General features: G+C 43.4%; 1 protein-coding gene across 3 annotated transcripts in view; it reads left to right on the top strand.

Annotated features, from left to right (window-relative positions):
- Positions 1–12,659, top strand: part of fam184ab (family with sequence similarity 184 member Ab) — a 183,257-nt gene that overhangs the window by 78,810 nt on the left and 91,788 nt on the right. For all 3 annotated transcript variants that reach the window (XM_069657630.1, XM_069657631.1, XM_069657632.1), the window contains exons 7-9: positions 295–430; positions 3,095–3,276; positions 8,978–9,163. In XM_069657630.1, the coding sequence (XP_069513731.1) occupies positions 295–430; positions 3,095–3,276; positions 8,978–9,163 (504 nt within the window). The remainder of the gene's footprint in view (positions 1–294; positions 431–3,094; positions 3,277–8,977; positions 9,164–12,659) is intronic.

The raw sequence follows: 12,659 nt of genomic DNA on the forward strand, positions 1-12,659 counted from the left end.
AAGCTGACAGCGAAACAATGAGCTGAAACTCATGATAAAACACCTAAAGCCGAGGAGAGCTGCATAACTGAGAGAGAGTTTTCTGTAGGTTCATACAAGTGACCCCTTTAGAGGCTTTAAGAATAATGGGACATGAGCACAGGTGTGGATTGATACGTAGATTGACACACAGAGTCCCTTCAGCATTGCTCTGCTCTTTGTTTTCCTCTAAGTGATGCTTCTCTGGCTGCTACTTGATGTGAACATACGATTCTCTCTCCTCCTCTCCTCTGTGCTGATTTGACCCCTCTCCAGGACTTGAGCAAGCAGCTGGACGAGGTGACCCAGAACTCTGAGATCGTGGAGATCCGTCAGAAGGAGGCCGAGTGTGAACTGGAGGCAGCCAGAGACCGAGTTCAGCAGCAAGCAACGGAAATACTGCTGAAAGCCAGTAAGACCTTCAGCATCTCCTCTTCTTTTCTCTCTTATACAGACTTTTATTTATAAAGCTATAGAACACTTAAACCCACGCCTCAGACACTTCCAGAGCTTGTCGTGCAAAAACATCAAACATATCCACTAACGGCTCGTCTCATCTCGTCTGAGGCATCCTATCCTGAAACATTAAATGCTGTAACGCTGTATATCCCGGCTAATGGTATTCCCAGTCCCTCAAGAGCGGAGGAAACCCCTTCGCACATCAATTATTCCCAGTTATGGTGTGTTTGTGTGTTGCTCCAGTTGGGTGTTGCATGTTACAGTTTGATTTAACATCTTGTGAAGTCTCTCCATCGGTGCTTTCTGGAACAACATTGCAAAAACATTACCGTCTGAGCAGAAGCAGAAAGTCAGTGCAGATTTATGCTCGGCCCATTAGCTCCTATGAGCTGCTCGTGACAAATGAGCATGTTTTATCACTCTCCACTCGAGCTGCTCGCATGCGATCGAGGCAGATAAGACCAGCTGGTATGTACACATTCACCACATAGTGCAGATCATACCTCCTGACTTACTTATGGTGCCAACAGTTGTTATTGATTGTAGATCTTGTTGAAAAGGAAGGTTTTTTTAATGAGTGAATGGTTGTTACGTGGCAGATCTCATTAGAGAGAGAGAGTTCAGAAGGTGGGGGCCGCCACACTGCAGGCTCTCTTAGCAAAAGTCTGCAGGCAGGTGTGGGAATGGTGAGCAGGCCTGATTTTGGGGAGGGGGTATAAGGGTGGAGGAGGTCAGAAAGGGGCCAGGGCATGGAGGGATTTGTAGGTGAGAAGGGGGATTTTATCGGAGATGCTGGACCTGACTGGGAGCCAGTGAAGGTGGAAGAGGTGTGTTGCCAGGGCTTGGTGCAGGTCAGAACCCTGGCAGCACAGTTCTTGCACATACTGGAGCCAGTCCAGGGATTTGCAATGAGTAGATTCCATTGCAGTGGTCCAGACGGGAGGTGATAAAGGCATGTATGAGGGTCTCTGCCTCGGAGTCTGGAAATGTTTTTGAGGCGGTTGAATGTGGATTTTGTGACTGATTTGATGACTGGAACGAGAGGGTGGAGTCCAGGATGACACCAGAGTTGGGGACCTGTGCGGATGGGTGGATGGATGGAGTAGCCGTCCACGTGACGAGGATGGTTTTGGTTCCTTTTATTTGTCTGGTTGGTTTGGGAGCGTTGGTGTTAAGTTATCATAGATAGCCGTTTAATACAACTTCGATTATTGTACACATTAAAGAAATGTCCTGCAGCCATGTCTACATCTGTTTCACCCAGATTATCTAAACTACAAATGTCGATGTTAAACCAAATTGCTCGTAAATCTGTGTTTGTGCAGAACTACGGCAAAATCTGGAATATAAGACGCAGACGTCTGTTTTTGGGGGGTATCTCAGAGGGGAAAAGGGTTTTCTAAAGCTATATAAAAACGGTATACAAGTTATTTCAACACTGCTTCAATTTATTTTCATTCAAAACACTTTCAAAACACACACAAATTACAGCCTACCATCTGTTTTCACCAAGTCAAGTTTGTAATCCTGCTAGCTACCGGTGCGGTAGTTGAGCTCAGCCTACGGTAACGTTGATTGTTGTGAGGACGCCGTTCATGACGCCGTTCATGACGCCGTTCATGACGCCGTTCATGACGCCACATGTCTGTGACGAAGCTTTAGCTCGATTATAGCGCCTTTGTCTGGGTAAAATACTGTAACACAATAAAATACCTCCCTCTGCATTTTATACTGGTATAGTGGTCGTACTGGTTTGTAGGACGCAGGCCACTTTTTAGATGAAAAAAAAAACATATTAAAAGTGTGTGTCATGCACCGAATTTTATGGTACAGCAAGTATAACTGGGAAAAATGTAACCTGGAAGTGTCGGGACACTGGTGACAGCACCGTTCTTTTGTTCATGCACATGTTCAACACTTCTCTTTAAACGCTTGTGATCCGTGCCCTATCAGACTGCTTTATGTTTTAACTTGGTGACAATGATTGGCCAACTTGTAATTAAGTCATTGTAACTGTAACCTGTATTAAGGCCAGCAATTTTAGTTTTTTTGGTTCCAAACAAAAAAACTCATCACCACATCTGTGGTTTGTTAATTGATTTAACGAGCTCTGGTTTTGTGCCCATACACAGCTGACGCTGCCAACACCGGCTGGAGAAAATGTCCACCATCTTCCTCCAAAGCTAATTACCAAACAAGGTTGATGAAATACAGTGACATAAGAAAAGCCACAAAAATGGCGATGAGCACGGAGGAGTGACACAGCTGTAAAGATTGTTGCAAGACTGTTAACGGAAGTTTTAAACCATTTAACAGCCGCTGCCACAGCTTCAGAGGAAACTAGAAATAACATTACCAGGGTGTTTAGGTCCCTACTGAATGGTGAGTTTACAACAAAACAAAGTCTCTCTGCCTCCAAATCAAGTAATGTGCTAACTAATGGTGAAGTTAAACAAACTGGTAACCCAGCAGATTTAGTCCAGGACCAAGTTTTCCATTAACGAAGCGGATTTGTTCGTGCATCAACAAGAAACCTCCCTGAACGACAGCATGCCGATGACATGGCTTTACTGTTATCATTCTTCTCACGTCTGTTGACTCTCCCGCCCTGTCATAGGTCAGATCAGCAGCCTGCAGGCCACCCAGATGACCCAGGAAGCGGCCATCAGGGACCTGGACAACGAGCGGAGCCGGCTGAAGGACAAAGTGCTGAGGATGGAGGAAGAGAGGGAGTCGTTGCAGAACCAGAGCCAGGCGCTGGACGAAAGGCAGAAACAACAGCTCCAGTCCCTGGAGAAGGTGTGTATAAGTGTGTGTGTCATGGTGGCATGATTTGTATTCACACACTGCACGCATAACGCTGTTATGAATAAGTAATAAGATGCTGTGACTCAAGTTTTTGTTAGACTTTGCTCCAGTTTTTCCTCCTTCAAATACAGTAAGTTAAAAAAATCTGAGCTCATGTTTTGGAGAATAGTTCCTTGCTGGAAACAGAAATAAGTCAAATTAAAGCACCAGGAAAACTCAAAGCAATGAATTAGCATACTTTTCAGCATTTTTAACATAAACAGACCCAGAAGCTAATTCACGAAAGGACTGCACGGCTTCTGCACACGCTAAACCTGCCCAAATGACAAAAACAAGACTCTTCTTGAAGCACATGCAAAGAGTTGGATGCACCCCAAAGTGCGCTGCAGAGCAAACAGCGTCTCAATGCGAAAAGCACCTAATTCACAAAGGCCAGCTGACGACGCCTCGCTCAAGGAATGAAGCTACGTTACAGACAGTTGAACTAGCAAACACCTGTCGAGTCTGGACTTCACAATAAACTGTTAATAGAGCTGCCCCCTCCTCTCCCTGCTCTTCATCGATTTGGGCATGGAGTTGAGCTTCAATCTTGCGGAGCTCAGTTAATGCATGAGAGCTCAGCTCCACGCAGCAGAGAGCGGAGGTGCGGACAGCTTCTCTCCACAATCAGACACAAAACAAGAGCAAACTGTGCTTAAATATCATTAGGGCAATGTGCTTCATGAATCTGACCTTAAAGTTATAATCGCGAAGATCTTGGCTCTGGTTGTAACTCTTGATTTTCCTGGCTGACGGTCGTTTCCTTTTCAGACTGTTCGCTTCATCTGAGCGTCGAGTTTGTTTCTTTTTCTTTGGATTTTCACTTCTTGTTGAAGTTGTATCTGTAGTCATCCATCTTTTCTTTGGTTGTTCAGTCATAGTAGATTACTGTTTACTTGCAACGCTTGCAGAGAGCTGAAACGCAGTCGCTTAGTTCCGCCTACCCTCTCTGGCAGACCAACCACTGCTGGCTGATGGAAAACGCGCCACTAACTGGGCGCTGCTTGTGATTTTTTCCGTGAAAGTCGCCACAGACACCCAGTCTGTGATACTGTTAATGCAAGGGCTTTCATCAGTGGGCCATAGGCTCAATCACCATTGTGTTACCTCATTCGGCGATAGATAGTGACTTAACAGACATTTATTTGAATGAAAATATTCAAGATTATTACTTTAAGAAGGAGCAGATAGCTGTGGTGCTACCAGCGGCCGCAGTTCATTCTTCCTGAATCCCCCCCTGATAGTCTAAACACTGGTCCTCTTGTTTCAGGCTTAGAGATGCCTTATTAAAAGAAAAAGTTAGTTTTCTCTGTCTTTAACTTGTGACCTTTATAAAGCTTAACTTCTTCTTGACAGTCCGTCCCATTTCCCCAAAACTAGTCAGTAATCTCAAACATCGCCTGTTTTAGAGAAAAGCCCAAAAGTGAAAAGACAATTTTTAACAGGCTCTGCAGCAGTTCTAATGCTTACAATTCTCCAAAATAACAAGAAAAACTGATTTATTCTTCATATCTATTAAGTATTTTTTAATCTTATTTATTTTACTTCTATGACCTCACAGAGACAGTTATCCTATAGAGTCTCTATAGATGAAAAACACGTTTTTGACTTGAGTTAATTTTATATTTAAGGAAGTTCTTTACAGAGAACACAGAAGGCATGCGCATCAGCCCACTCTGTTTCCCTTTCTGAAGTTGCTTTCAGTCGCTATGCTGCCTTTTCTGCAGAGAAGGAAACTAAATCTTGTGCACCTGTAATCATCAAACCGCTGAAAGGGTCTCACCTGTCGATCACTGCATTTAAAAACCCAGACAAAACGCAAGCAGCTCCTCTTTTAAAAACCAAGACGCTTAAAGGTCAGATGATTTAAGAACAGTGTAGTCAGCAGACCGACCGCAGTCGACAGTAAATGTCAAGTGTTGCAGCTTCATGTGTGTTTTCCCATCCTTTTATCTCTGACATTTGTGCAGCGTGATCCTCTGGGAGCCGGGACACTTCTCCCACTGAGCCAGGCGTCTGTGAATTAGAATTTCTTCCTCGGGGTAGCAGAAGATCTCGCACCACTTAAAATTGATGGCACCTTTCTGTTACGGCAGCAGCAACGTGCCTCAGCGTCTTTTCCTGAACAATAATCGTTACATTTAAAAAACAGATCTGGTAATGTGGAAGAGGCACCGGCCTGTTTGCATAAATTAGTAATTTTTGAACCAATTGGGTTTTAAAATAAACAACATGAGCAAACTGGGAGAGGAATAACATCTGCGATAATGTGCGTTGTTTCATTTAATTATAAAAAGTTTTTTAAAGTCATTACATTAATGGGAGATGTGTTTTGTTTCTCCTTCTCTCTTATTACGATTATCTTTCACCGTATTTATGTTGTTTGCTTTTCTTTAGAGGGTTTTTTTAATCGTCCTCTCAGCTAAAAGACAAATAACCCTCACAGGATGTTTGTAAGTCGTGTCTCACTGTGGAGATGTTTCACCCTTTGGGTTTGTACGGCCCGATGACAGCGCAGCACCATCGCTCAGTTTGACCTGTTTGATTGACAGTTCTTGGTAGATTTCCAAAACAGGTCGGAGCAATTACCGCACAACAACGTGATTCAATTTCTGGTGGGAAATGAAAGGGTTTTCATGTTGCTGCTAATGTCTAATATAACCTGTAATTTGCCAGATTCTCACTGCACGCCAGCATGCTAAAAACACACTCTGCTTGCTTGTTCCAATGTAAAATGGCAAAGGCTGCATGACGGCAGAGCTTCGTTACGGCGCTGAGGTGTAACCGCGGTGTAAGAAAGGCGTAGTGTTTCCCGATTTAGCTGTCAGCTGGATGGCCAGACATTTTAACATTTCCAGCCCACTACTTTTTACTATTTCAAGTCAAGTCAACATGGTTTTTAATTAAATCATGTAACTGTAGGAAGGATTTTGATGTACACATCTGGACATTTGGATCTTAATTGATCAGAGAAACAAGCTCAGATTAAGTTCGGCTTAATAACCAACTCAATTGGCATCCCTTAAAACCTCGCTGAAGAGCATCCAACAGACTCTGAAACTGCTCCGTTTGGTTATTTTTTAATTAACGGTTTTTATGTTAAGTAAAACAATCAACATTAAAGGGTCATTTTTAGACTTGGTTTGTAATGATTACAGACCGCTATGCAGTTGCTGATGAGTGCAGAAAGTGCAGAAATTCCACTGAAAAAATGTGGGTTGACTTTTTGTCGTCTCGGCTGATGATTAGCATCGTTGACATTTAGGGGGCAGCCCTGTGAAGTAGATCTAAGATGACTGAGGATCAAACAATGCCCGATGTTAAAGGACTCAGCTCTTAAGCATGTCGTCAATTCATTCAGTAACGATGAGCTTCTTTCATACTTTGCTATTATTTTTATGAGTAGAAACCTGAACCATTTTTAATACACTTCTTTATGCACAACTAAATCCTCATTATGACTGTCAGCAGAACAGCAGAAATATATTGTAAACTGAATCTTTTTTAGGGGATAAAAAGGAACCTCACTGACAATTTTGGTAATCACTTTAACAGGAAATATTCCTTCTGTTTCTGTTTACTTTATGAGTCATGTACCTGCCTAATGCCAGCTACAGGAATGGATATTACTCTCCCTGCGGGCCTTTTTTGGCAAAGTTTGGCTAATTAAAATTTTGTTAAACACACGCTGTGAAGAAACAGCTGCTCCCCTGATTAAACAAAAAGACAATGGGCGACAGATTAGTTGTTTATTACTCCAGGAAAATGACTGTTTTCTGTGACCAATGTGTCGATCCAACCTGTACCAGAGTTTTATGAGCAAGCTTGGCGCACCGCTTCTTGGTACTGAGGGCATTCGTTCTTGCTTGTCTGCTCCGAGGTCGGTTACGCAATATATGGAGCTTAGAAACAACTTAAATCAGCCGGACTTCATAACTTCTCCTCGATGCCCTCTAAGACGCGTCTTCTGGCTGTTAGCCATTTCTATATTTTACCTCTTTCTCCTCTTTTATCTGTCCACTTTGAAATCTATGAGCCAGTTCTGTTCTGCATCTCACTTCCACGTATCCACATCGAATCACCAGCAAGTGAAAATCAGCATGCTGTTAATCATCCCAGCTGACCCCTCCCAAACACTGATTGTCTCATCAGAGCCTGCATCAGACTCCGGGGGGTAAGAGAAGCTGCATTAGCATATTTGGCTGTTTAGCTTAGTACAGTAGTCAGTTAGCATTACTAGGAGTTGGTGAATTACCTTACTTTGTATGGTTGCAGGTTATAGTGCACAGCATATTCACTTTGTGGGAACCAAGAAGCGACGACTTCAGACCCATTAGCTGCTCTGTACTGCCCTTTATCTGATTAAAGAGCAGCTCCAGTCATGTTTAAAGACATATAGAATACTCTGCTTGAAATAATAAATTGTGTCTGATAAGTTTTTTTATGCAAAATACTTTTAATTACCTTGTAAAAATCCTCCTTCTCCCTCATTAAAAATTCCTGAATCTGCATAGGCCCCGCCCACTGTGCACATTTCCAACCGCCCCCTCCGCCTCGAAAGCAAAACACGTCTCTGCCATCGTTTAGCGGCAACTTGTTGAAACTTAGCTAGCTTGAAATGTAGTAATTAGTAGCAGTGAGTTTGCAAAAATGTGGCTCCTCTACTCTGCTACTCTGGGAACAGAACGCTGCAGGAGCCTGATTTGTCAACAGAGCTGTCAATCATCCTTTTGACATCATCAAATTAAAAGTAAACTTGTCAGAAAAATTAACACTAACTATAATGACAGAAACCATGTTTGAGAAAAATGTGTTTGACGTGTATTTTGATTTTATAGTTTGACTCATGTCCCATCTGTTAACATGGAGGAGGCGGGCTTTATGAGCTATACTGCAGACAGTCAGCAGGGGGCGATAGAGAGGGTTTGGCTTCACTTTAAGGGAGCTGTCATGTCCATCTTTTTATACAGTCTATGATTTTAACACCTTTTCACGTGGTCAGCTAAAAACATTTAAAGATCTGCCGGGGATGACTCCAGCTCGTCACAGCTGATGAAATCCGATAGCAGCTGGTCGCTTCACACAACAAAGCTGACTGTTGTCGGCCTTGAAATGTGAACGCTCCTTTTTAAATTCTTTCTTTTGAAAATCTGATGGTTTAAGAAGAAAAACAAAGAATTTCAAGGGCCACCGTGATGTTCTTGACAGGCGTAGCAGTAAAAACTAACAAGGCCGCGGCTCGAGGAAATATCAGTTGACTGCATCTGTCACTCCTAATGCTGAAGGCAACATCTGCTATCTGATGGAGGGGTTATGTTTTCTACTGATTATGTGTTTCATAGCTCTATAAATAATAGATACACTTTCAAACACGGTACAAATCCTCTGCTTCAGCTTGTTAGGTTGGCGTTAGGAGTAACAGATACGAGTGTGAAGTGGTAAGAAAGATAGAAGAGGAGAGGGATCCAGAACGCAGGATTGATTCCTTGGCTGTCACTTAGTAAACACTGTCAATATGGCTGCATAACACAGCATATGGTGTGAATGTCAGCCCAAGCCTGGTGGGTGTGTGGTCTATGAAAACACTCACCTTTGAGCATATTTCATCAGTGTGTGCATCTACATGCATATTAATCTATCTGCCTTTTCACAGACCCTGCGCGAGGAGAAGGCGTCCCACGAGAAGGACATGAACAGTATGCGAGCTCGCTCCGAAGAGGACGCCAGTCAGATGAAGGAGGGCCAGGCTCGAGCTCTGGAGGAAGTTGCCAAGAAACACAGAGTGTCCCTGGAGAACGCCCTCAAAGATGCAGAGAAGGACAAGAACCGCCTGCTGGCTGTGAGTACGCACACAAACAGGCCCTTAACAGATAATCCTACTGCAAAAGCTTTTTCCTTCTGATGGTGATGATGAACAAGACTTCTGACGCACCAGTAATCATGAAGATGTTTTGCTCCTGAAAGAATACTCGCTAACAGTATGCGAGGCAGAGGGTGCATCAGATGGTGAGCTCCCAGGGCACGATCAACCACAATCCATAGGATTAATTATCAGATTGCTGCGTGTTGTGTAATCAGCGTTTATTGCTCAAAGCCGGAGGATAATGAACAGCTGTGTGTTTTAATTGATCCTGCATCATCAAGCTATAAAGATGGAGTCCTTGGGAAGCTCATTTTTCTGTTTTCCCTGAGTGTCGGTCTTTCATGGAGACCAGATGTAGAAAGTAGAAAACATTCAGTGTGATTTTAGTTGATATTGTGCAACTTTACTACAAGTCAGAGGGAAATATTTGCTTTAGAACGACACATCGAGTAATGTGATGTGCTTTTAAAGCTTGACGTTGTTGAGAATAGAAAAGTAAGGTGCTGGTTCAGCTCGGTCAGTAGAGCTGGTGCCCCATACAGAGTCCAACTTGCAGCCCTTTAATGCATGTCATCCCCGCTCTCGCCCCCACATATTTCCTGTCACTGTCCTTTCTAATAAAGGCAAAAAATAACCTTTAAAAAAGAAAGTAATGGCTGTTAGCTTCACCTCGAACAATTACGGCATTCTCAACATATCTACTTGTGGTTCTATTTTTGGCCACTAGGGACAGCGACGCACACGGACATTGTCCCATTTTATACTTGCTGTTTTTTTCTTCTCAGGTGAGCAACATAAGCGTTACTGTTTTTGAATCCTTGAATTTTGCATCTTTGACTTTCAGGAGACTTGGATAACATGAACCCAACATTGATTCTACCACTGTTTTTATTCTCTACTAACCCCCCAAATGAATCTGGCTCTTAAGCTCCTACAAGGGACCCCTAACCCATTACATGGCGTCATTATAATCATCGTTTATTTAAGAAACCTCACATGAGAGGGAGTGATGTACTGAATGTCACCGTGGCTGTGATTCGGTCGTAGTGTCGTAGATAAAGACATCATCATGACCTCGAGTGTCATATTGCTTTTATACAACAGTTAAACAAGCGACAAACAGTAGTAAACAGTAACAATCAACAACAGATTATTTTGTGCTCCACCAGCTTATCTAGTTCCACAACTCAACTGAAACTGGACTTTTGTTGCCAAGCAACCCAAACATTCTCCCGCACTCTGTAGCTGTGTCTCAATCCAGGGGCTGCAGCCCTCGAAGGAGGCGGTCTACAGAGGATGCTCCATTCATGGCCTGTGTAGACGTCTAAGGCCGGGCTGAAATGAGACGGTCTGGTCTACGGAGGATTTCCTGTTTGTGTCACCAGCTGTTCCCAGCCTTAACCTTAATGCCGCTCCTGTCGCCTAGCAACAGGTAACTAGTGGGCTAACTAGCTAGCATAATTAACGTCACGAAACTTAACCTCTTATTTTAAAGATAGTTTGTTTCAATTGCCCTTCGTTTTTCTACACTTTTAAACATGCGTATTGCTAGCTATTTGATTGAGTTGAAACCAAAAATGTACATTTAAACATGTGTTCCTCGGCTGCTTGAGAGCCCGCCATCTCGTTTGACTAGGCGCACATTGAATCTTGGGATACGTTGGGCCACGAAGGATCCATCGGGTGCATCCTTCGTGGCCTGGGAAAATTTGTCGGCCGCATCTGAAGGAGCTTTTGAATTGGGACAGCCATGACGCGCCGCTGTGACGCCTTCGAATACACCTTCTGAAGAATTGCGACCCTGGATTGGGACACAGCTAGCGTCTCCAGGTTACCACAGATCAGCTGTTTTTTATCATGTACATTTATCTGTTTGTTTTAATTTATCATCGAGTCTGCTGTGTGATTCAGAGGTACCAGCTTCTTCAATGTAGACATACACGCTCTGCTGTAATGTTAATTAACAGTATTCAGAACACCTGGCTGAGGCGGAGTGATACACAGAGTAAAAAGTCCCAGTGACGTGGTTCTCTGTCATCACTCATGGACTGCCTCTTGTCCAATCAGATTGTCTGGTCGGATCTGACTGTTGTATGACTGTAAACATTGCGTAGTGCTGCTTACTACATGTTTTTACTCCTGGATGGAACGAGTAGTGACACACTGATTAACAACGCCTTCATAATTTCACATTTACCACTATTTCAGCAGCCATGAATGCAACACTCACCCACTGAAAATCTGCATGTTTTTAAGAGGAGCTGGTAGTATTAACCGATATAACATTGAACAGTGTGATACTCAGGAGTGACTCAGTCAAAATACAAGCTGTCAGCTCTCTCAGCGTTCTGGATCGGTCGCCTGCCAAACCATTTGGACGTGTCGCACCACTTCAGTCTGTCGATGTTACACAATATTTGTTAATTTGTTAATGAATCAGTGCTGATTATGAATGACACACACGCTGTGGTGCGCATATGTTGTAGTTTCATCAATACCACCCCTCTGGCCACAGTTATATCAGTACGTACGTTTGGGAAAATTCTTCCTGTAGACATTTGTAACGGTCTTTTACTGCTGCTGGTCATGAAGGGGTGAAGGAAGGAGACAGCAGCACTCCTTTACTTTCCTTCACTTTCCCACTGATGCTCTTCAATGAGCAGCCGGTCACAAGCCAGCCTCTCTAACCTCTGAGTTTACTCTCCATCCTTCACTGACTGCTCCATCTGTTACTGAGCTGGGAAGAAGCTTTGAGCTCTCCTTTCTTTGATACGTTAAGTAATTTATCCCACCGAGGCCGAAGATCACTCCAGAAGATTTCTGCCTTGTTTTGAATAAATTATCGAAGGAAACACTGACCTTTGACCTCTGTATTCAGTTAATTTGAAATTGAAATACAGGTGATGTCCTCATATTGTTCTTTACTCTGCAACACATCAGATTAGATGCCTTGACTGATTTGCAAAAAGAAAAATGACGTCTAACATTCACTTCTTTCGCAACCATCCCCTAAATCTTATTTAGTTACTTTCCCACACTTTTCAGGATACTCCCGGCCAAATGTCATACCTGTAAGATTATTTATGCAATTGCAGAACCTTCATATGTGATTGGACATCATGTAGCCAAAAGCATCTATCAAAAAAGGCCCCTGAGATCAAACGGCCCCAAGTTGGGAATGATCATTATCATCTTGTGATGGCCCAAGATGGCAGCGCGACTGGTCTTCAGTCAACCAATAACAGCACACGTCACTCCACTGTTCACATCCCTCCACTGCCTCCCAGTCGCCGCTCGCATCAAATTCAAAACCCTGTTGCTCGCTTACAAAACGGCTCCTGCCTACCTGAACGCCCTCATCCAGGTCTACACTCCCTTCCTTTAATGAAAGGCGCCTGGTACTCCCATCACAACAGGGCCCTAAGTCGCTAACCAGTCTCTTCTCCTCAGTAGTCGCCAGGTGGTGGACCGA

The sequence above is a fragment of the Semicossyphus pulcher genome, unplaced genomic scaffold (assembly GCF_022749685.1).
Source record: "Semicossyphus pulcher isolate SPU_LCO1_2020_fin unplaced genomic scaffold, fSemPul1.0.p SCAF_11, whole genome shotgun sequence".
Lineage (NCBI taxonomy): Eukaryota > Metazoa > Chordata > Actinopteri > Labriformes > Labridae > Semicossyphus > Semicossyphus pulcher.